The sequence below is a fragment of the Prunus mume genome, linkage group LG5, assembly GCF_029339155.1.
Source record: "Prunus mume cultivar Tortuosa linkage group LG5, ASM2933915v1, whole genome shotgun sequence".
NCBI classification, from domain to species: Eukaryota; Viridiplantae; Streptophyta; class Magnoliopsida; order Rosales; family Rosaceae; genus Prunus; species Prunus mume.
Window position 1 is genome coordinate 18,378,946 of NC_142702.1, and position 24,732 is coordinate 18,403,677.

Consider the following 24,732-nt stretch of genomic DNA (forward strand, 5'->3'; position numbering starts at 1 on the left):
GTAAATTTTCGGTTGCAAATTGTTGATTTTGCTGCTGAATTTTTCAAGGAATGTAGTAATTTAAGCCGAGTCTATCTTTAATTCAACAATTCACCAATCAATATGTATGTACGAATATATATACTGAGCAATTCTGGGTTGAGTGTGACCAAGTCTACCTTTAATCCATATATATATATATATATATATATATACTTTGTACTTTTGAGTGTTTGAGTGCTTGAGCGTTTGAGTGTTTTTATATTCAAAGTGCTGCTTCTGAAGCTTCATTAAGCACTGCTGCCCTTCTACTTCTTGTAAGTTTGCTAAATATTAATGATATCGTTTATATCGTTTTTAATTTCGTTATATTCTTATTCCTGGTTTTGGTTTTGTATGTTTGAATTTCTGATAATTTGAAATTGGTACTTAGGTGGTGAGGGTACATTTAAATGATATTCAAACAAGACACAACAAACTTCACACACAATAGACCTTGACAAAATACTCTTATGACTAGTCAACTGTCAGACATGAATTACCACAACCAAGAACATACACAGAGCATACCAAGATGTACCTGCAAGCTTAGTAAATTACTAGTGACAACCTAGGCACTTAGAAAGACCCGTCAATCTAGGCATCCCTTGTGCTAGCAACAACTATGATGAAAGTGTGTGAATACATCATAATCAAGTAAACACCAAACAACAAAAATGATGAATAGTCAACCGCAAGAACACAAACCTAGAAATACATGACACATGCGATGACTAGTCAACTGTTAAGAACACAAACCTAGAAGTACATGAACATCATGCGATGACTAGTCAACTGTCAAGAACACAAACCCAGAAAATTACTGAGATGCAAGCATAAATTGTTCGCCCAGAAACCCACAATTGGGAAAAACTATGGGTCATCAACCAACCAGGAAATCCACTAAGCAAAAAGATTTTTACAAAGGAACACTAGCAAGCTCAAGAAATCCTAAGTCTATTTAGGAAGGTGAGCTATACCTCCTTTGTACAATCTTCTTCTTCCAGCTTAGCAAAACTAGTAGCTTAGCCCTTCATGGTAGTGACAACTCATTCTTCAACTCATTCATCCCATGACACCAGTTAGCTAGCTCCAACTCAGACAAAATAAAATTTTGATTCATGGAGAAAATGACCAATTTCTTCAAGAAACCATACTCTTGAAGAAATCAATCTTGAATCTGACATAGATATATATGAGAGAGTGTTGATCTAGCAAGATGAAGTTTTTATATTTCAAATGCAGTTTTTGAAAATCAATTTGGAAAACTCAAAGATGAAAAATATGAAGGTTACTCTTGAGGAAGAAGAAGAGAAAGTTTGCAAAAAAAACTTTTCCAAAACTTACACACAAAAGAGACAGTTGCCAAATGAGGAAATCTTTGGCTTTTACCCAAAAATTCTTAGGTAAGAATAGACACATGGCAGCTGAGAAAGGGACAAAAAAATCATTAAGACCCAGCTAGAAACAGTGAGCTGAAATCCTAATTGAAACAAAGGTTGACTAGTCATACGAAGGAAAGATAACTAGTCATAATCTTCATAAATTTAGTGAATGCAATGTAGAGTTTAGCTTTGTCAAAACACATTGTTGTCCATTAGAATGTAGCTAGATAAGAACACATAGAGAAGCAATTCTTAATCTAAACTTAGAGCTTGGGAAATTACAATGATTGTCCTATTACAAAATTGTCAAGGGAAGCCAAAAGAAAATCACAAAATGCATACACTTACAATCTCCCATTTTTGGCTTTCCTTGACAATACACTCTCTAAATATACTCAACCCATAACCAACCCATAGAGATGATGAATATAAGTACCTGCAAGAACAACCAATTTAGGGTTGACAATGGATCGTGTCGTGTGTCGGGATAATAAACGTGTCAAGAATGCTCAACCCATTTAATAAACGTGTCATGTTGGGTTCGGATCGTCTTTTATCGTGCGGATTTTGAGTCGTGTAACGGGTTCATAAATAATAACATGCATGTTACGAAACTCACAACTGAAAAATTTAAATTTAAAAAAAAAACAGAGAGAGTAGATAAAATATAAGGACAAGAAAGAAAAAAGATAGAGAGAGGAAAGAAAAGAGAAGGAAAAGAAAGGAAAAAAAATAGAGAGAGAGAGAGAGAGGAGAGAAGATTGAAGGAAAGAAAGAAAGAAAAAAGAGAGATGAGAGAAAACTAAAGAGAAGGAAAAGAAAAAAAGAAAGAAAAGGAGAGAAGAGGAAAGGAAAAAGAGAGAAAGAGAAAGAGAGAGAGAGAGAGAGAAGAGAGAGAAAAGAAAGAAAGAAAAAAGAAAAAGAGAGGAGAAGAGAGATGGAAAAGAAAGGAAAACACAAAAGAAAAAGAAACATTATAAATATACCATAAAAGAAACAATATGCATGGTTAGTGTTCTCCCCCTTGTTGATAAGGAAAGTACAAAAAGATAACAAGAAAATCACAAAGTTGATTAAACATAAAGGACATAGCATGGTGCAAAAGATTTGTTTAAAAAGTACAAAATGCTCCCCTTATCAAACTACAAATGTACAAAAGCATAAGATTTTACTACACCAAGTGCATAGGCTAAAGGAAATATGAAATGTAGCACAAGGTGCAAAGAATTATAACCAAAGATGTGATTGCAGCTCCCTACAAAGAAACCACTTTCCTTGAAGATAGTGCCAATAATTTTCGCACAGTTAGTAAAGAAGATGTAGGTGCAGTCATTCAGCATAATAACTACACCAACTTGTTTTACAATCTTTAGGACAACAAGTTACCATGATTGAAACATCTGTTTCCTTGAAGGAACAGAAATTTGAACCAGGTCCCTCAGAAACCAAAAGGAATAAGGAAGCAAGTCAAGCATTCTTCAAACCACCTCTGCCTTAGATAATAAAAACTTTAAGATGGGAATGACATTATCTGAAGATGAAAACTTTGTTGACGTCATGGCCAAAAAATTATCAAGATTAAATTTGTTAGATAAAGGAAAGGGTCCTCAAGTGTCGGTTCTCATTGAAAGGGAAATAGATAACCTTGAAACAATGTTTAAAGAAGAACAACCTGAAATTAATAGGTTAATAATTGAGAAGAGGTTTACTCAAACTACTACCTTAGACCCACACTAGTAGATTTACAGAGGAAGATGGAATGTGGAATTCCGCTTAGTATGACGAAAGCTCCATAGTTGAATGGAATATTGATGGTCTGACAGAATATCGAATCATTAATACAATGAAACATATGATGATATAAGTTATAGCCTCTAAGATAAAAGGAAATGGAGGTAGGATGGTGGCTGAGGCTATTATCGTAGGCTTTGTTAGTCAATTAAAGGGATGATGGGATTTCCACCTAAGCGACTCGGCCAGGATTCAGATCTTAAACGCTCAAGTGGCCATTGGCCAACAGAGTGTCAGATCCAGCAACTGGAGTCATTAAAAGTGAAAACGTTCACCAGAAAGATGCGGTAAATTCACTAATTTACACAATCACTCTACATTTTGTAGGAACTATACAATTGTAGCATGATAGGTCTAGAGAACTCCCAATGAATCTTAAATATCCAACCTTGTCCCATTTTAGATGGTATAAGGATGTATTCTACTCTAAGATATTTACGAGACAAGACTGTAATGCTAATTTTTGGAAAGAGAAATTTCTTTCGGGATTACCAATTCTATTCGCTGAAAAGGTTAGGAATAGAAATAAAGACAAAATGGTGGTGTCATTCCTTATGAGTCATATACTTATGGGGAATTATCCTCTAAAATTGCGTAGAAGGATTAGCCCTTTGCACAGACATGAAATTGAAGAAGCAGCTTGATAAGTAAAAGACCTTAGGAAGAAAAGAATTAGGATACTTTTGTGAACAATTTGGTTTTGAACCAGTAAAATCATATTCACATAAACCACATAAAAAGGGAAAGAAATTTGAGTGTTTGAGTGCTTGAGTGTTTGAGTGTTTTTACATTCAAAGTGCTGCTTCTGCGAAGTTTTTCGTTAAGCATTATTGCCCTTATGCTTATATATATGTATATATATATATATATATATGTACTAAGCAATTTTGGGAATGCTTTTATCTCTCTGAGTTCATTAAGGACTTGCTTAATTTAGTAGAAGAAATTTAAAAAATTTATATGTCGAATTGGAAATAGATGGTGGGATGGACAATCTGGGAATGTTGATTAACATAACATATTATCTTCATTTTGATCCTTATGAGGCAATTCCTTTGTTAATATCTGTAACTCTTTGATATTGGCAGGGAAAGTATGTCAAAAAACCACACTATTGTGATTCCCTTATTACTATCTTCATGCATGGACTGCCAAAAAGTCATTCTGAATTTTCATCATCGTTAACTGTTTCACTTGCAATGTCACTGGCTTCGAGAGTTTCTTCAAGGAATTCATTTTGGTACTCAAGTTCTTTTGGACTCTCCTTGATGACGTCTTCTGACCCAATTTCAAGATATACTTTGAATATATCAGAATTTCCTACTTCCGACAAGTGTATCTCTTCTGTTTGTGTGATAAGTGGAGTGTCTGGTTTACTAGAGGCCTCATTTGCCTTCTTCCCTACTTCAAGTCCAGCTTTTTCTTCATGATCATCTATTATAGATGTCTTTTGTAGCTTGTCCTCAGCACACTATTGTTGAGATGAAGTCATTCACTGTATTTTTATCATTGTTGAGTATTGACTTTGAGTAGTATGAAGTTGTACACTTTTATTGTACCTATTATACAAATGAAATGATATTGTTGTTAACTTCTAGTAAGTGGTATGAACAGTTGTTATACTGTTCATACCCTGCAACTGAGTTGATTTCTATAACATAATATTAACAGATTTTCAGTTACAAAGCATGCTCTATATTTTGCTTTATATATAGCTGTGCACTTGAAGTTTATGATATGTATAATGTGATTTTTACTAGGAAGATAATTCTATGACATAGCATTAACATTGTACTTTTTTTTTTCTTGTAAAGGTATTTCCTTTTGCCTTTGCGATTGTTTTTTGTGAAACTAGGTGGTTTCTGTAAAGGATATTGGATGTCTTTCTGGGCTTTTTTGGGTTTTTTGTGTGTATAAAATAGTATTAACAGTATACTTCTATGACATGGTATTAATAATGTACTTCTATGATATGATATTAACAATGTACTTGGGCTTGTTTTTGGTTTTTTTTTTTTTTGGTTGAGTTTTTTGTGTTGTGCTTGTTTTAAAGTTTATCAATGGACAGTTATGTAATTTATAGGAACTTCAACACTCATTTCTTATATAGTAAATTAATTTTGGGTGTATTTCTAAATTGGGAATCAAAAGATTAGGGCTTTAGGGTTCGCTGCTTGTTAATTAACCACTTCAACACCTTCAACTCTCTCTCTCTCTCTCTCTCTCTCTCTCTGTTATTAATATAACCCTGTGTTTTCTTTTTGGTTATTGACAAACTGAGAGAAAAAACAACCATGGCTTTTCTGTTGAAAGTTATACCAAGTCCATGTGAAGTTGAAAATTTAAGGGCTCGTTTGGTAACGTTTTTGGATAATATTTTCTTAGAATATTTTCAGAGAATGAAAACAAGAAAATGAGTTTGCATTTTCAAGAAATAAAAATTCGTTTGGTAAATTAATTAGAAAACATCTTCAGAAAACAAAAACAATGAAAATGTGTCTAGTGTTACAATTTGAAATAATAATATGTGAGTTATTTTTATGAAAGTGTTTCTCATGAGAATGAAAACAACCTTTTTTATATTTTCTACAAGTACACATGTACTTGTTTTCATTTTATGAAAACATTCTCAGTATTCTATTGTGGTGCTACTGAACGTGTTTTTACCTCATTTTTGTCATCTAAAAATGAAAACAACTCTTTAAAACATTACCAAATGGGACCTAATCGTTTTGAGAAAGCACCAAGATATGGTTCTTGTAGGCCACTTGACTTTTAATCTTTTAATTTGTCTAGGAGGTATGCTGTGGGTGGGCTCTTAAGTCTTTAGGCTACTTTATCTTCTTTTGTTGCACCACCTCTATATGAAGGTGTTGCGTGTTGTCGTTTGTTTTTCTAAAGACCCAAGCTTCCTCCTTTTGCACAACCTATATATTGGTCTTGTTTTCCTCGAAGTACGAAAGAATGTTGCAGATTAATAAAATCGTTCTCTTTGCTCCAGTTCAAGTTTTTCTTTTTTGGTTTCTTTATTGTGTGAGAATACTGAGTGTTGTAACTCATCTTCGTGAGTGTTCTGTTTGTTGGTTCTGGTCTTTGTTTAATTTTATTTTCTACATATGGTATCATAGCTTAGGCTCAAGAATATTTTTCTGAAATTAAGTATTAAGTTGGATGACTTTTTTTGTCTTTTTACACAATAATTAAATTTACAGCTTAATGATTTAAATATTGCAAATTTATAAATAAACTCAATCCTAGACATGTATTTATAAAAAAAACTCAAGCACTATTTAAATATAGAAACACACCCAAAATCAACTTTTTGGGTGTGTTTATAAATGAGTTTTGAGTATGTGTAATGATGGGTTTTTGGTGTGTTTATATGTTTAAATAGTGCTTGGGTTTTTTTATAATTTCAGACCCCATTTTGGGTGTTTTAGTGAAACTTTAAATATTAGAGTGAACAAAGAATATTGTGGGGTTTAAATAGAGAATCTCTATTATTATTATTATTTTTAAGCTTGAGGTGTATTTAAGGGTAGTTTGGGAAGATAGTGGGGTTTTCTTAGGAATTATAAAATTTAAATTAGAAGTTGGGATGAACTTCGAATATAGGGTGAACAAAGAAAAGTATGGAGTTTAAATAGAAAATCTCTAAAAATTTAAAATACAAATTTATAAATAAACCCAATCCTAGACATGTATTTATAAAAAAACTCAAACACTATTTAAACATAGAAACACACCCAAAATCAACCCCAAAATCAACAATTGTATATTTTTTGGGTGTGTTTATAAATGAGTTTTGAGTATGTGTAATGATGAATTTTGGGTGTATTTATAAAGTATTTTGGGTGTTGGATTTTTTTATAATTTCAACCTCCATTTTAATTGTTTTAGTGAAACAGACCCACTGAAAATGAAAGCGTTAACCCAAAAACTCCAACTTTGAAGAGCCTCAGTGACACTGTTAGAAGAGAGCAGGGAAAAGAGAGAAGAGGGAAAACAATGTCGGGCTTCCCATTCGGATCCTCCTCCTCCGCTTCTTCTCAGTTTACGCCTTTACCATCGACCAAACCTCCTGTCATTTCCCCCGCCACGTCAACCTGGTTCTCATGGTCCTCCGCCCCAGCTTTCGGGTCCTCTAGCCCTAGCTCCGCCGCGGCCCATTCTTTCGGATTCAGGTCCTCAGCAGCGTCCTCCGCTCCATCATCTTGGTTTTGCTCCTCGGATTCAACTGTATCGGCATCCAGTTCACCCCTGATTGGCTCCGCTTCCGCTTCTGCTTCATCTCTGTTTAGCTCATCTTCCTTCACACACAGCGCACCCTATTCCCTGTTTGGCTCATCTTCCACAGTTTCTTCAACACCCTTGTTCAGCTCTGCTTCATCGTCTTCAGCTTCAACCACACCCTCATTCCCAAGCTTCTTGAGTTCCTCTTCAGGCTTCTCGTTCCCAACAGCCTCACCTCTTTCAAAGCCACCAACAACCTCCACACCCACCACTGTTACTCCATCAGCAACGGCTTCAACCGCTCCAAGCTTCTCGTTCGCACCACCCACTTCCTCTGCTTCACAACTGTCTTTCGGATTCTCCAATGCCGCCTTATCAGCTGCCCCCATTTCTACCGCAAAGCCCACCTCGCAGTCCTTCTCAACTCCTTCTGCCCCGTTGTTTTCGACGGTCACCACCACAAGCGCTTCTTCGACTCCAGCTGCTAGCACTACAACCCAAGCCTCTTTCTCTATGCCGAGTTTCAGTGCGACTCCTTCTACTTCTGCAGTTTCGAGTACAGTTGCAACCGCTTCAATAGCGGCACCTGCCAGCTCAGCTGCGCCTTCCAGCAGAGCAGGTTTGTTTACAGGGTTTGGAATGTCCTCCGCAGCTGCCTCTTTAGGGACTACTACTGCTGCTGCTTCTTATACTGGCTTTTCCTCGCTGACTCAAGGGTCGACGCCTGCTTCCTCATCACAAGCGCAACCTAGCACCACTTTGTCTGCTTTTGGTATGCCTCTTACTACTTCTGCAGTTTCAAGTACTGTTGCAAAGGCTTCAATGGCAGCGCCTGCCAGCTCAGCTGCTCCGTCCGGCACATGGGGGTTTGGAGTGTCCTCCGCAGCTGCTTCTGTAGGGAATACTGCTGCTGCTGCTGCTGCTTCTTCTTATACTGGCTTTTCCTCGCTGACAAAAGGGTCTTCGCCTGCTTCCTCATCACAAGCGCAACCAAGCACCACTGTGCCTGCATTTGGTATATGGGTAGAATGCTGAATTGCAATGCCAGAATTCTGTTGTGTAGGAGTTTTAACTTTGGAGTCTACTTGTATAGAGCAATTTGAGTTCCTTGTGCTTGGTACCTGAATTGGTATTTGTTATCACTACACAAGGCACATGAAAATACCATTTCAAAATAACCCCATTTTTTGCTGAATATGTACATGTCTAGCTCGAGTATATTTTTAGTTTGTTAGAAAGGTTCTCATGAAGTGTGCAAATGTAATTCTGTAGGTGTTACTACTTCAGCACCTGTAGCTGCAATGACAACAACTCAGACATCAACGTCACTTGTTGAGGCTTCAACTAGTGGGTCTGTGTACTTTGCCTTAGTGATAACATTGCATTATGTTCTGTTTTTTCTTTAGGGTTAATCCTTTTCGGTATTTCATAGCTCTTCTTGTTATAAACAAGATTTCTTAGGAAGAAACAAACACGAGATTAAACTTGAAACATTAGATGGAATGCTGTTGTGTACTTTGTGGTGTACCTAAACTATCTAGTGACCACCGAAAATTGAAAAGAAAAATAAATAATCATATCCTTATAAAGATTTGGGACTTCTATCTGACGTCTGCTATAATGTCCTGCTTGTCTTATAGGACAAGTTCAACTGTCAGCACTACAATATCTACTGCACCAAAATTACCTTCTAAGACTCTGGAGGAGGTACTTCATTTTTTTTCCTCTTCTTTTTAACTACTGTTGTTTTCCAACCCATGCCTTGTGTTCTCATTAAAAAGAAATCTAGTCCTTGTGATGCATTTTATTTTTTACTTTAATTGAAGATCATTAAGGAGTGGAATGCTGAGCTCCAAGAACTTGTTTAAGTATACTGGTTGAGATATATGAACTTAAAGCCAGTTTTCATTCTGTATGTTGATACAGTAGTAACTTCATTTACGTGATATCTTCAGTGAGTAGTGCTTTTACTCGAAGTTGTGTATCATATCCATGTAAGTAACATGGGACAATCAGTTTGTGTTCCTTCTTTTGCTGTATTGAAAAAGACTACTTATATAAGCATGCACAGATTGATTTTTCCATTTCTTCAGTGACTAGTGTTGTCTTCTTATGTTGGCTGATTCTGAGTTGCTCTGACCATTCTTTCTCTGTTTTGTCAGGCTCCCCTTACGTCTTTCAAGCTTGCCGCTGAGGTCCAGACTTCTACTCCCATCTCTCCAGTACAACCCTCAAGTCTGGATTTCGATGCTCTAGATCTGGAAACTCAATTGGCATTAATATGTGGAGGCTCTTCTAGTTCTGGCCTTGCTCCCAGCGTCAAGGCTGAACAAGCCATTTGTAGGATCAAGCTCTGGCAAGCCAAGGATTTTGCTGTGGAAGAGGGCCATCAATCTGTGGGTGAACTCATCAATAATTTACAAATTTTGGCTGAAGAGAATCTCATCTCCAAGTCTATTTTCAGTTCTGGAGTCACTTCAGCTCAAGAGTTTCAACAAGCTGCAGACTTGTGGGGAACAATTCACACTTCCTTCGAGCAAGCTATCACCTCTAGAAATGTCTATCAAAGATCTGCTGAAAATTTAGAGAAAGATAGATCTCAATGCTTTGCTCAGGACTTCGAATTGCAGTATCTCAAAAATGAAGCTCTAGAGGTAGAAGCAGAGATTGCCAAATTGCAAACACAACTCAAGGCCATCAAGACTAAGGAAAAGGAAGTACGAATTAAATTGCAACGTAACCTTAGAGATGCTTGGGAGTTGCAAAAACAAATCACCACTGCCCAACCTGGATTGGAGGAGTCTCACGCATTAATTCTGAGAGGATCAAAATTGAGAGCAGACATGGATGCCAAGTTTAGAGTTTTGAAAGTTATTTTAACCAGTATCGTAACTTTGATGATCGAATGAAATATTACAATCTGTCCTCTTGTTACCAATCTGATTTAACCACAACTTGGTCTTTTGCATTGATAAGAGGAATCGTTTTATAATATATTTAACATATGGGCATTTTAGTCCTAAATCCTAATTGAGAATAAACTCACTTAAATCCTTATTTCCAAACCAAACCAACTTCATAAAACGCCCACAAATATTGACACGACATAACATGATTTTTCAGAAATATAATAACAACAAAACATTAATTTTGAGGTTATTACGGGGGAATGAAACCTACAACTAGTCCCCATTTGGTTCATGGAATGGATTTGAGAGGAAATCACTTCACATGTCATTTCCCAAGAAATGAGAATGAAAGATTCATTTCCCACGTTTGGTAATGTCGGGAAAGTAACCGGGAGATTTCACTTTTTTTCATTTCCCATGTTTGTTTTGAGTAGAAATGGAAAACAAAGTTTGTATAATTTTCCAATTATGCCCATATTAAATCAAATAAAAAAAGAATGCATTTAATGATATGTTGTAATTATAAATTGTTCATATGGACAAAATAGTCATGAAAATTGTGCATTGAATGTTGGCTCATTTTCACAAACTTTCCTAGGAGGAGGGAAAACAAAACCCAAGTTGAGAGGAGGGCTTCACTTTCTCCCCTACTTTCTCATGTGCCAAACAATCATTTCCCATGCCTGGACTTACCAAACATGTGAAAGCAATTGAATTCTTATTCCCAAGCCTCATTTCCCATTAACCAAATGGGGCCTGGATGTAAAGGTAAATGTTCTTAACCATTTGAGATACAAACTTGCAAGACTAGTATAATCTTTGACCAACCTTGCAAGACTAGTATAATCTTTGATCTAAAAGAGAAGGAACTAGTATAATCTTTTACCGAAAAGAGAGAGCGCGTATCAAGAGGCTAGTATCATCTTTGAAAATAAACAAATTTAAATGCTGTTGGGTGTCCAAACAAATTCTATTTTTCTAAAATTGGGTCATGGTATTGGGTGTTCAGAAATAATTTCTGGGTGTTCATTGTAAGGTCCAGCCCATGAACTCTTTTGAAGCCATTGACAAGCACCTGCACACTGCACACTTCGGAAACAATTAAAAAAAATTTAAAATAAATTTAAAATAAAAAGACCCTCTCTGAAAATGAAAGCGTTAACCCAAAAACCCCAAATTTGAAAAACCTCAGTGACACTGTTACAAAGAGAGCAGGGAAAAGAGAGAAGAGGGAAAACAATGTCGGGCTTCCCATTCGGATCCTCCTCCGCCGCTTCTTCTCAGTCCACTACGCCTTTCTCATTCACCAACCCTCCTGCCTCTTCCCCCGCCACCTCAACCGGGTTCTTACTCGGGTCCTCCCTTCCCCATTCGGATCCACTGCCGCACACGCCGCCACCTCCACCTCCGGGTTCTCATTTGGAACCTCCTTCAGTGCCTCCACTTCCTCAAACCCTTCCTCCTCCTCATCTCCCTTCCCCTTCTCCATTAACACCACCGCCTCCCCCTCCGCTCCCGCCTCCGCCCCCGCTTTTGGGTCCTCTAACCCTAGCTCCGGCCCGGCCCCTTCTTTCGGATTCGGATCCGGAGTCTCCACCGCCACCGCAGCCTCCTCTGCTGCCGCCCCTTCTTTTGGATTCGGGTCCTCAGCAGCAACCTCGGCTCCATCATCCATGTTTGGCTCCTCGGCTTCAACTCCGCTGTTTGGTTCATCTCCATCCCAACCCCTGTTTGGCTCATCCGCATCGGCGCCCGCTTCCGCTTCCGCTTCTACTTTATTCGGAGCACCGTCGTCCACCTCTTCGTCCTTGTTCGGAGCAACTGTATCGGCAGCCAGTTCACCCCTGATTGGCTCCGCTTCCGCTTCTACTTTATTCGGAGCACCGTCGTCCACCTCTTCGTCCTTGTTCGGGGCAACTGTATCGGCAGCCAGTTCACCCCTGATTGGCTCCGCTTCCGCTTCTGCTTCATCTCTGTTTAGCTCATCTTCCTTCACACACAGCGCGCCCTCTTCCCTGTTTGGCTCATCTTCCACAGTTTCTTCGACACCCTCGTTCAGCTCTGCTTCGTCGTCTTCAGCGTCAACCACACCCTCATTCCCAAGCTTCTCGAGTTCCTCTTCAGGCTTCTCGTTCCCAACCGCCTCACCTCTTTCAAAGCCACCAACAACCTCCACACCCACCACTGTTACTCCATCAGCAACGGCTTCAACCGCTCCAAGCTTCTCGTTCGCACCACCCACTTCCTCTGCTTCACAACTGTCTTTCGGATTCTCCAATGCCTCCTTATCAGCTGCCCCCATTTCTACCGCAAAGCCCACCTTGCAGTCCTTCTCAACTCCTTCTGCCCCGTTGTTTTCGACAGTCACCACCACAAGCGCTTCTTCGACTCCAGCTGCTAGCACTACATCCCAAGCCTCTTTCTCTATGCCAAGTTTCGGTGCGACTCCTACTACTTCTGCAGTTTCGAGTACAGTTGCAACGGCTTCAATAGCGGCGCCTGCCAGCTCAGCTGCGCCTTCCAGCACAGCAGGTTTGTTTACAGGGTTTGGAGTGTCCTCCGCAGCTGCTTCTTTAGGGACTACTACTGCTGCTGCTTCTTATACTGGCTTTTCCTCGCTGACAAAAGGGTCGACGCCTGCTTCCTCATCACAAGCGCAACCAACCACGACTTTGCCTGCATTTGGTGAGTATTTCAACCCTCTTTGGCTATTTTGAATATTTTATGAAATTTTCTTGGGTTAATTGTCTCTAAATTGGTTAAATTCCCATTTAGAATAGGTGTATGGGTAGAATGCTGAATTGCATTGCGAGATTATGTTGTGTAGGACTTTTAACTTTGTGAGGCTACTTGTTTAGAGAAATTTGAGTACCTTGTGCTTGGTGCCTGAATTGGTATTTGTTATCACTGCACAAGGCACATGAAAATACCATGTTTTTCTGAATATTTACATGTCTAGCTCAAGTATATTTTTGGTTTGCTAGAAAGGTTCTGATGAAGTGTGATTGTGCAAATGTAATTCTGTAGGTGCCACTACTTCAGCACTTGTAGCTGCAACGACAACCAGTACAAGTACCACTGCAATTCAGACATCAACATCACTTATTGTGGCTTCCACTAGTGGGTCTGTGTACTTTGCCTTAGTGATAACTTTGCGTTGTGTTCATTTTTGCTTTAGGCTTAATCCATTTCGGTATTTCATATGTTCTTCTTGTTATGAACAAGTTTTCTTATGGAAGAGCAGATTAAACTTGATAGATTAGATGGAGTGTTGTTGAGTAATTTTGTGGTTTACTTAAAGTATCTAGTGAAAACTGAAAATTGAAAAGAAAAAAAAAATGTAGTACAAATTATCATGTTGTTGTAAAGATTTGGGACTTCTATCTGACTTCTGCTCTTCTGCTCTTCTGCTCTTCTGTCCTTCTTGTCTTATAGGACAACTTCAACTGTCAGCACTACAGTATCTACTGCACCAAAATTACCGTCTGAGATCACAGGGAAGACTGTGGAGGAGGTACTTCATATATTTGCCTCTTTGTTTTTAGTAATGTTGTTTTCCTATGCAGCTTTATGAGCGAAGTGCCGCTTAAATCCAACTTTCATATGCTAGGCTTTATGAACAAAATATTTTGAAAATTCAACTAGCGAGCATTAAATGTGGTGAAGGCAAAATATATTCTGTCACACACACATAATATTATACTATAAATTCAGTCTTGCACAACTTAAAGAATGGTTTATGTTTTCGTTGAAAGGCTAGTCCAGGAATTGAAAAGAATAAAAGGAAACTAAGAATGAAAATCCGTGTTTATCCAAATAACATTTGAACCCCCTCAGAGATAGGCCATTGAATTTACGATACCCTCTACAACTATGTGGAGTACTCACTTCAATTTTTTTTCATCTTTTGTTTGCTACTACTTTCATTTTTAAGGTCCACTTATATATTCTTGTCAAAAGAATGAAAGGTGACACACCTCTTTAAGGAAATACCTGTCAATACCAGTTTCTCTACCCCACTCCCTCTAATGTTATCAATGCAACTCCATTTTATTACCGATGATAAATTCTTTCTGTATTATGACCTATCTAATCTATTCCTTGTTTTCTCATTAAAATTAAAAAAAATTATATTCCTTGTGATTCATTTTCTTTTTTTACTTTAATTGAAGATCATCAAGGAGTGGAATGCTGAGCTCCAAGAACGTACTGGAAAATTCCGAAAGCAGGCCAATGCAATAGCAGACTGGGACAAGAGAATTTTGCAGAACCGTGATGTTCTTCTTAGACTCGAGGTGATCTATTTCCCAATATATCAGAGAACTCGTCTAAGTATACTGGTTGAGATATATGAAGTTAAAGCCAGTTTTCAATTCTGTATGTTGATACCGTAGTAAACTTCATTTAGTTGATGTCTTCAGTGAGTAGTGCTTTTACTCATAGCAATATATCATATCCATGTAAGTAATAAGGGACAATCAGTTTGTGTTCCTTATTTTGCTGTATTGAAGATAAAAAGACTACTTATATAAGCATGCACAGATTGATTTTTCCATTTCTTCTTTCTTCTACTATGCCTATCTGTTTTCCTTCATCTGCCGGTTTTTCTTTATTTATTTACACTGTTCTTATGTAGTAATATGGAATTGTTTAGAATTTGTTTTGATTAATAATAATGTTTAACTTCCATATGTTTTAATTATTTAGATTGAAGTGGCGAAAGTGGTTGAAACCCAAGCTAACTTGGAGCGGCAGCTAGAGTTAATTGAGACTCATCAGCAAGAGGTACTTTCATAAGTCTTTTGTATTTTTACCATACACTGCTATAATTTGTATTGCTGGGCACTAATTTTGGGATAGCCCTCATTATGCCCGTCTTTGTATATAGTCTATACTGATGCATCTCAATTGTTGTTTCCTTGATTTATGAAGCTACTCTTTTATTTGTAAGATGAGGTCTGCGATTGATCCCCTTAGATTTGCATGTCGTGGGCACACAAATAAAATCACACATTGTGATTATCTTTGTGGAGGCCATTATAATTATTAAAATCTTCTCTTTTAACTTTTGTGTATGTTTCAAGCCGTAAAGCTGATACATAGAAGCTTACTTTTGTTAGTTCAGTTAGTAGCCTTCCAGAAATTTGTAAGCACAAGAACATACAGAGCTGCCTATAGACCACAGAAATTGCAAATATATGCATGATAAGGTTCCTTCTTCTGGTTATATTGTTAGGTTGATAAGGCTTTGCAAAGCATGGAAGAAGAAGCTGAGCGTATATACAAGGACGAGCGTGGATTGGTTCTTGATGATGAAGCTGCATCAACAAGAGATGCTATGTGAGTTATTGTACTATTGCTATTGTTTTAATTTATGTGATGGAAATATTTTTGGCAGCTCTATGTTTCTGGACCAATTTCATATGTTTTTTCTTTTCCCTATTCCAATAGTACATTTTTCACATTAAGAAATCTGAACATTTTGGTGTCACCATTCCTGAAATCAAATTGTGAAGTGTGTTCATACTCAATTGAGTTTGGTGACTTGACGTGGAGTATAGGGAGCATGAACTAGCCAATTATTGTTGGTTTATGGGATTAGTCTGTTGATTGTCAGGCTATATTTTGTGGAAATTGGCATAAAGGTTCCTCTTTTCTCACTATTCTGATTTCAATTGCAGGTATGAGCAAGCTGAGTTTATAGAGAGAGAACTGGAGCAGGTGACAGAACAGATCAAATCAATTATTCAGACCCTAAATGCCAACCAGGTAAAGGTTTTCAGTGGTGTTTCTACTTCTTAATAAGCTTTTCCAACATATGTAGACGAGTATAACGATGCTTTCATTTTGTATAGGGAGGAGAACTTGATACAAATGATGGGATGGCTCCATTAGATGTGGTTGTACGAATCTTAAACAATCAGCTCAGTTCTTTAATGTGGATTGATGAAAAGGTTAGTATCTTTGTTGCATAGTTTTTTGAGTTATTATAATTAGCTTTAAAAGGGATGCACTTAGTTGGTTTTATTAGTAAATAGGAGGTGTAAAATACAAGGACTTGCTGATCTGGTGTTTGTTTTGGGCACCCATGTGCTGGTAGTTATGGAAGAGTTGCAAGTCTGGAGAATCATAAAATCTCAAACTCGCTGTTTCCTTTAAGTTAGAAAAGTTGGGGAGGGGGAAAGTGCACTTGTTCTTATTAAAGAATCTCAGTTTATTCTTTAGTTTTTTGGTATTTTGTTATTTTGTTTTCGTACATACCAACATTTGTAATATCGAAATGTGTGCAGAGAAGTGTTCTTCAAATACACGTGTTACTATTCGATCTATATTTTCAGATGCACGTTGATTTTAATTGGAACACTGATCTTCCTCCATTTCATCAGGCTGAAGAGTTCTCATCGCGAATTCAGAAGCTTGCCAATCAAGGTCCTGCTGCAGATCGTGAATTAATGAGTCCAAAATACTGGATGTCCTGATCTTTAGAAGTGTAAACTACCTTTATTTTCCTCCAAGATCAGGTTCTAACTGTTTGAGATTGATGTATGCCAAATATTCATTGTAATCACCATTGCGGTGCATAAATGTTCTTCCTGGATAAGATGATTATATCAGATATTCAAATCTCTATTAACAGTTTGTGAATGTTTACTTGACCTCCATAATGATTTTGCTCGTGTAATTGACTGTTTTAAGAACCCCATCTTTCTTACCGAAAGAGGTTTCGCAGATTATTCCAAATGTGGTTTCGTGGATTATTTTTCTACCTTGATATAGTAGTCTAGTAGTCCCCAGTGACAGTGGCAAAAGATGATTTAAAACTTTATTTAATAAAACAATATTTGTACATAAATGGGACTTATGATGGCCAAGGTGCTTATCTTTGTACAACCATTTTCCGAAGCTGATCTGGTGATCAGGCCTTGTGGAATCGAGTAACAACCACAATTAAGAGAATCACAACAGAGAGAAGCAATGAAGACCTAACTTTTGCTTCGAACTGATCATCGTCGTCCGCCGTAGGGTTTTCACTCTGAGGAGTTTCTGGAGGTAGAAACATCTCATTCACGAGCGATTGAAATGTCTCAATAAGTTGCATAATTTTTGCTTTTGTAACATCCATAATCCACCTCATAATTCGTGTAGATAATTCTGGTTCTTCGTTTTCACTCTGAGGCAGCCCTTCATTTTGAGCCACAAAGATAGAGATTAGTGTAATGAAAATAAATTTAGTAGCAGGCAATGTTTATTGCCATGGAAGAATAAAAGCAAAGTGGTTTCCTAGTTATACTTTTCTGTTTATCAAAAACACTACTCTAAGACCAGTTAATGTAGAAAGACAACTGATAACAGAAAAAATAAAACAAATATGCATCAATGAAATAGGTGTTGCCCAGTTTGTGCATGAGAAATCTATTTAAGATACCCCCAAAAAAATATTTCCAAGTAAATTAAGTATGAGATAAGTGGAAATGCATACCAGGGAAGATAGGCTCTTGGAGCTTCTTGACCAACTCATTGTTGGTAACAGCTTCCCATAGGGCTTTATCAGATGAAAGGGAGACCACCAGTCTCTGCATTCGAGTTAGATTACTCAAGTAAACATTTTGGGAGAAAAAACAGCACAACGTAAAAGACGAGCAAGGGACTTGTAACTCAAGTGGTTAAGAGAAGACACCTTAACACAAGGATCCGTCTGCAACAATTGGAAAGCCTCATAAACTCTTCTTTGTCCATAGGAGAGCAACTTTCTTGTAACACAGCAATCCAATATTTGCTGAAGCCATTGAAACTCTGGCTGAGATGAAGTTATCCCTTGCATAAAACTGGTCAAGATGGAAATATGATATCAGAAACATTCAAAGTCTCAATCAACAAGAAGTTAATCAAATCACTTAATCAAATAAAATAATTTATTAATGTTTAAGTTAAGCTTGTGTAAGCAATCATTAATGAACACAGTTTTTCCCTCCCTTCATTTCATCAAGTCAGCTAAAAGAAATTTGCATGGGAAATTTGATCAGTTTTCCAAAAACATAAAACTAAATTAAGGTGAGAGGAAATATAATCATCAAGTAAAATAAGGAAAAGACATCCAAGGAAATATAAACATAAAAATAAAGCTAAAGATTTAGATTATATGAAAATAAGTAAAATCTTGACTACTTTTCATGGGATTGATTGAACATCTCCTCCGTGGACAAAATTTGAGTTCCATAACAGAGTAGATAACATACCCCCATCAAAAGAATCATACCCCAAAAATTTAAAAATTTTGTAAAGTTAATAATACTTACTTGAGTTCGAATCCCCCTCCCGGTAATTTAGATTAGATTAGATTAAAGTAAAATATCGCTTGTATAAAGAAAATAAAAATAAAAATACTTACTTGAGAAGAGCAGTTATTGCATTTTGGACTTCAAATTGGGAAGGAACAGGCCCAAAAACAGAGCTCAGATTAGACCCACTTGCTCTTTTGTCTTCTTTTCCATATGCAAGCTCTAGTTTTCTGCAACTCTCACTTCCACAGAAACAGTATGTAGCAGAACAAGAGGGTTTAACAGTGGCAACATAACTGGATGAAACTGGAAGCTTGGAAGAAGACGAAGAAGAATGTTTGATGCGGATGGTGGGCAGGTCAATATGCATGGTTCCTCCTCCCATGGCTGTTCTTTCTTTCTTCAATCTGCTGAGGCTCGTCTGAGTTGAAGTGCAAAAAAAAAAGAACTGGCGTTTTTCTCTTGTTAATGTTGTTTGTTGGTTTTCATATCTACACGTCAAGGATTCAACACCTGATGTTTAGCCAATCTGTTGTAAACTATTCTGAGAAATCTCATCCTTTCCCAGAGGCCCATGTTGATCTATTTTGGGCCGTTGCTTCCTTTCATATATGTTTTTTTTCTTTTCTTTGGGGTTCAGAATTGTAAGATGGATACATAGAAGATTTTCAATCATTTTAAAGAGCCAATAGTAAGGGTTTGTAGCTCAAATGGTTAAGAATATTTATTTATGCGATTCCACGTCCTAGACTCGATTCCCTCCTCTTTAATATCGCTCGTATAGAAAGAAAAATAAAAAAAAAAGCTCGAGTAAACTAACATTGTGATAAACCATAAATAAAACCTTAACTTGCCATAAATAGATATCCAAAATTGAACTTTATTGTGGTTCTAAGATAAGTAACTTAGTGCGGATGAAATAGTTATCACGCACTCGTTCAAGTATAAATACTTAAGAGGACCCTCTTTGTCACCCAAAGACGGTTTAATCTCAACTATACCCTTCAAATATTAGACAAGTTCAATACCAAACTTAGAATTTGAAGATAATGTAGTAATTACACTCCATTTTCACACCTCATTTTGGACAAATATGGACAAACTTTTATGAACTCTTCCACTTCAAAAGAAATTTGTGAGTTGTGACAAAACATAGATAGGTTCTCTGGTTGGCTCAATCCGCCTCTATCGAAAAAACTCTCATGTAATGGAGATAACACCTTTTACTATTCAGGTCAATAACACAACGATATATGTGATAACTTTTTCGCGTGTCATCAAGTATTCGAGATAAAGAAACAGCTTATATTCCGCTATAAGTAAGTTTTTTTCGTCTCGATGACACTACTTAAAAAGCCAAAAAACAATAATTAAAAAAGATCTATGGTGGAAATACGACGTCGTTGTTATATACTTAATTTGTTCCATTAATGCAAAATTGATGTGCATTTCCAATTGCTGCTGCTATTAAGACATGACGTTTGAGAGTGAATGAAGAGCCGAAGAGGACGCGTTGCGTTGAGAAAGAAAGCAACAAAGAACAGCCTCATAGATTTGTACACCATTCTCTCAGAAACTCCTCCACATCTGGAGTAGCTTTCCCATTTTTTTCTTTTTTTGTGTTTCTTTAATTCCAAGGTACATTTTCCTCACTGATTTCCATTTTTTATCCATGTTATATATAAGAGTTATACATACATGTATATCAAATATGAAGGAAATGTATAATGTGGGTTTGGGTTGGACCAGATGGCTGATGGAAATCCCCAATCGAGGTACGTGAAGCTGACGAGGGAACAAGAAGCGCCAACGGAAGATATCAACCCTGGAGAGCTCAACCAACCGATTCAAATTCCTCAGGTCCTTCTTTCACTTCCTGGGCTTCGATTTTTTTGCAGAAAATCGCAAATTTAGGTTCATATCTGAGAAAAATGATAATGTTGGATGTTGGTTTTCTGTTGTTTTTGTGTTTTCATGAGGATTTCTTCTATCTTGTTGCAAATTAGCTTCTGGGTTTGCTTATAATTGATATTCTTAGAAACCTCTCCTCTGTTTTTAAATTATAAGTGCAATGCTAATGATATTTCTGACATTGAGGTGACATGTTTTAGTGTGCATTTATCTATGTGATGTACCTCAATCTAATGTTGAAATATTGTCCTTGTGTTTTTTTTTTGTTGGTGTTGATGATTATGTTTAGTATTGGACAGTTAAGTGTTGATAAATGTGCGGAATGTGGGCAACCCCTGCCTGAAAGATACCAACCCCCAGCTGATGAAGATTGGACAACTGGGATATTTGGCTGTGCTGAAGATCCTGAGAGTTGTAAGCGTTCATCTGGTGTATCACTTTTCGTTTTCTTTTTTCTCTGGATGGGAGGCGGTTTGAAAGCCTAATTTTCTACTTTTGTTGATTAATCAGGCGAAGAAAAACAGGGTTAAATGTGTCCCACTTATGATGATTAATAAGGCAAAGAAAAACAATGTTAAAATGTGACCTAATGATTTGGAAGTCAGACCTTTAGATTGTCCAAGTTAAGCAAAATTGTTTTTATATGCAACCAGTTCTCACCTCAGCAGGTCAGAAGGCTTTGTGTATCCAAAGAGGAATAGCATTTTGGAAATTTATGTTACTCTCCTAGTTTTTACATGTTGTGTTCCTTGCTGAGACCATAATGTGCCTAGATTTGTTTGGATTTTCTGAAGAAAAAGAGTGAAGATTTTTAGATTTTAGAGTATTAGTTGAGTGAGATAAAATAGATGTCACTACCCTGATGGAATATATTTTATCACATTTTCCTGATCATTCATAATTCCTTGAATTTATTGTGTTTATGTTGCAGGCTGGACTGGACTTTTCTGTCCATGTGTGCTGTTTGGGCGTAATGTTGAAACAATACGAGAAGATATTCCCTGGAACAATGCCTGTGTTTGCCATGCCATGTGTGTTGAAGGAGGAATTGCAGTTGCAGCAGCAACAGGATTCTTTCATGGTCTTGATCCTAAGACTTCAGTTCTCATCTGTGAGACATTGCTATTTGCCTGGTGGATGTGTGCAATCTACACAGGACTGTTTAGGCAGTCATTGCAAAAGAAGTATCATCTCAAGGTGAATTTCAGTTCTTATATTTCTTGAACTTGGAATTACATGCAAAATAAATCAGATCATCTGGAAGAATAGAATGTGAATAAATTTCTGAAATGTAAAAGGCCTGTGTACTTTAGATAATTTTATGTTTTCTCCTATTTATTTTGTTAAATTTTTTCCCCATGATTTTGCATTGTACACAAATGGCTTTTGGTGATAGGCCCTACTTTTAATAAGGTGAAGTTTTTCTTGTCTCACATATAATATATAGCTTCTGATGTGAATTTATGTCATACTATGAAATGTTGATTCATGTGTTTGACTTTCCCGTTCAAGTGTGATGTTCTTTTGTTGTGTGCGTGTAAACCAGATGGTTTGTTTGCTAAATTGCCTTTGCACTATCCTCAGCTGGTCAGCAAATCAATTATCTACATTGTCTGCTATAAGGAGCTTTTAGATACAAGATTGTTTTTTAATCAGTGTTTACTTCGATAATTTTATGTGTTAGTAGTACTGATGCTTCAGAAAGAGCAGACTTCATTTATTTTCATATATATGCTTGAAATTTATCTTTCTTCAATACTTCCTTCTAAACTTAAGTAGGATAAAAATAAATAAAAATTCATTTGTTAATCAGTTTCCCAGATAGAATGTGAAATGGATGAATTTTAGCCTTTAAATGTATTTGTTTACTTTTCTGCTATCAATATCTATATTTAAATTTCTCTGATGACTAGCATTGCATGCTGAAAAGATGTATCTAAATAAAAGACCTAAGTGGTCATAGAAAGAAGCCATCAACACATTAGTAATCAAATGGTTTAGATACTCCAATTTTTAGAGCTAATACCGGGGCCCTTGAGACATGATATCAAGGGTTCCTGTTTTCAAAACCTCAAGATTTACAGCTTTAAATTTTTGGTGGAAACACATAATATTTTGTTTATGAAAGAGTAGCTTGAGGTTTGTAACAATTGCTTTCAGAAAAAAGTAATTTAGTGTTAGCTTTTATTATGGAAAGAAAGCCCTGAAATCTGTTTCCCTTCCTGAAAAAACTAATGAACTCTTTTAGGATTATTTCATTTGAACATTAACACCTATAGTGGTGATGGGTTCTGACTTAGTGTGCTACTTTTCTGCAGGATTCACCCTGTGATCCATGCCTGGTGCACTGCTGCATGCACTGGTGTGCTTTGTGTCAAGAGCACAGGGAGATGAGGAACCACCTATCTGATAATACTTCCAATACGATGACCCTTGTTGCCCCTCCACCAGTTCAAGAGATGAACTCTGGAGAGAACAAGGATGCTGCTTCGTCTTCAGAGTCTACGGGTCATGAACACAATGATGCTGCTTCGTCTGCAGAGTCTTCTGATCATAAAAACACCAATATGGAGTTGGCCCTGCAGCCTGTGTAGAGGATTAGCATTTTGCTACATACATGAAAAGAATCTTTCTTTCCATACATTTCGAGTCTTTAGAAGATCAACAACCTGTGCAGAAATTTGAAGACCCTCGAGCATCATTAGGATGCAAGATCTGTTGCTTTTGAGAAACATCATATGAGGCTTTGTTATTGTCATCAAGTTGATTCCTTTCTAAGGGTTTAGAAAGGTTCATTATTTTGACACCAATTTCATTGACCCATGGATTTTGCCTTATAGTAGTCAACTAAGAAACTCCTACTTCAAGACTGTCACATCTGTGCAATATTATCAATTTTACTACAAAAATTAAGCTAGAAAAATGTAAGAATTGTTCTTATTTTATATTTTATTTTATACAAGCGATATTAGGGGTGTGGAATCACATGCACTACCTCACACCGGTAATTTCCTGATTCAAATGATTCATTTGTTAGTTTTTCCTTCAAAGATCATTCATGTAAGCAATCTCAAAATTGGAAATTCATTAGATATTTAATTTTTATTATAGTCTTTCAAATGCTTTTAGCCAATTCACTGTGATTAGTTTTCCAGTAACAACTAGATGATTAATTATTCTTGATTTGGATTATTTTACCTATGAGTCGTGTTTGACCTGGGTCATAAAAAATAGATGGTTCAAATCATGAAACTAAAATTTCAAATAATCAGACCGGACTAAGACCAACCCGAAATACTTTTTATATGTTTTATTTTTTCCACCTCATCTCTCAAAATCTCTTCGTAAGGCCATCTTCAATCTATAAGGCCAAACCCAAAATATCCCAAATTATAGCCCAAAACTTCTTCCAACCCAAGAAAATGAAATGGCCAAAATTTGGGAAAACTCAAACTTAGGGACAAATAGTAGTCCAGCTATTGCCTAGACCTAAAAAAATTTCAATTGAGCCCACATGCTGTTGGCGTAGCCCATGTGCAAGAAATCAGATTAGGGCCCGCGCTGCAGTGCTTGTCTGCTGCCTTACGCAGCAACTTGCCACATGTCACATTTTGGTTATGTTGTCGTTGGAATCCAACAATAACAATTCAAATTTCATTTTTTTTATAAATATTCTAATAGTAACTTAAATCAAAGATATAGATTAAATCTAAGCTATTTTAACGGTAAAAAAAAAATTCCAACGGCTAAATTCAAAGGTCAAAATAATATTTTAAATTAATATAAATCAAACCCAACCCTAAAACTCACTCCAAACTCTATAAATACTCACCCATTTCTCAATTAATCTACCAAAAATATATTTTTTTATTTCTCAATTGATTTTTCCTTTGTCAATTTCATCAATTTCCTTTCATTCTCATACTTTTCATATCATTTCAAGCACATCATCTTCTTCATTCTCATACTTTACTTTTCATATCATTCAAGCACATCATCTTCTTCTTCATTCTCATACTTTACTTTTCATATCATTCAAGCACATCATCTTCTTCATTCTCATACTTTTCATATCATTTCAAGCTTTCAATGGATAACCGTGGCAAGGCCATCTTTTCCTTTATGTTTAATGATGATTCAAATGATGAGGAACATCATCATAAAGTGATACAAGCCATTTTCCACCATACTTCACTGGAGAATGAA

The 24,732-nt window shown here is 36.7% G+C and overlaps 4 protein-coding genes across 4 annotated transcripts; 3 read left to right on the top strand and 1 right to left on the bottom strand.

Moving 5' to 3' along the window:
* Nucleotides 1-7,142: 7,142 nt before the first annotated feature.
* On the top strand, nucleotides 7,143-10,402 carry LOC103331748 (uncharacterized). The gene is made up of 4 exons (XM_089051733.1): nucleotides 7,143-8,442; nucleotides 8,700-8,778; nucleotides 9,068-9,134; nucleotides 9,590-10,402. The coding sequence occupies exons 1-4, from the start codon at nucleotides 7,203-7,205 to the stop codon at nucleotides 10,334-10,336; spliced, it is 2,133 nt and encodes a 710-aa protein (XP_088907859.1). The 5' UTR covers nucleotides 7,143-7,202; the 3' UTR covers nucleotides 10,337-10,402.
* Nucleotides 10,403-11,474: 1,072 nt separating this feature from the next.
* LOC103331677 (uncharacterized) lies at nucleotides 11,475-17,070 on the top strand. Its single transcript, XM_008234320.2, is given in 10 exon segments — nucleotides 11,475-11,696; nucleotides 11,699-13,021; nucleotides 13,364-13,460; nucleotides 13,772-13,850; nucleotides 14,509-14,631; nucleotides 15,044-15,121; nucleotides 15,573-15,676; nucleotides 16,018-16,105; nucleotides 16,192-16,290; nucleotides 16,723-17,070. Coding segments are annotated over 10 exon segments (2,205 nt in total). The 5' UTR covers nucleotides 11,475-11,575; the 3' UTR covers nucleotides 16,816-17,070.
* Nucleotides 17,071-17,131: 61 nt separating this feature from the next.
* On the bottom strand, nucleotides 17,132-19,227 carry LOC103331679 (uncharacterized). Its single transcript, XM_008234321.3, has 4 exons — nucleotides 18,726-19,227; nucleotides 18,015-18,162; nucleotides 17,817-17,910; nucleotides 17,132-17,518 (listed from the first exon to the last, which is right to left on the bottom strand). Exons 1-4 carry the CDS (start codon nucleotides 18,998-19,000, stop codon nucleotides 17,253-17,255), a joined length of 783 nt encoding a protein of 260 aa, XP_008232543.2. The 5' UTR covers nucleotides 19,001-19,227; the 3' UTR covers nucleotides 17,132-17,252.
* An 844-nt stretch (nucleotides 19,228-20,071) lies between these two features.
* LOC103331680 (PLAC8 family protein) lies at nucleotides 20,072-23,628 on the top strand. Its single transcript, XM_008234322.3, has 5 exons — nucleotides 20,072-20,253; nucleotides 20,365-20,475; nucleotides 20,826-20,940; nucleotides 21,458-21,723; nucleotides 22,845-23,628. Exons 2-5 carry the CDS (start codon nucleotides 20,365-20,367, stop codon nucleotides 23,118-23,120), a joined length of 768 nt encoding a protein of 255 aa, XP_008232544.2. The 5' UTR covers nucleotides 20,072-20,253; the 3' UTR covers nucleotides 23,121-23,628.
* Nucleotides 23,629-24,732: the final 1,104 nt, after the last annotated feature.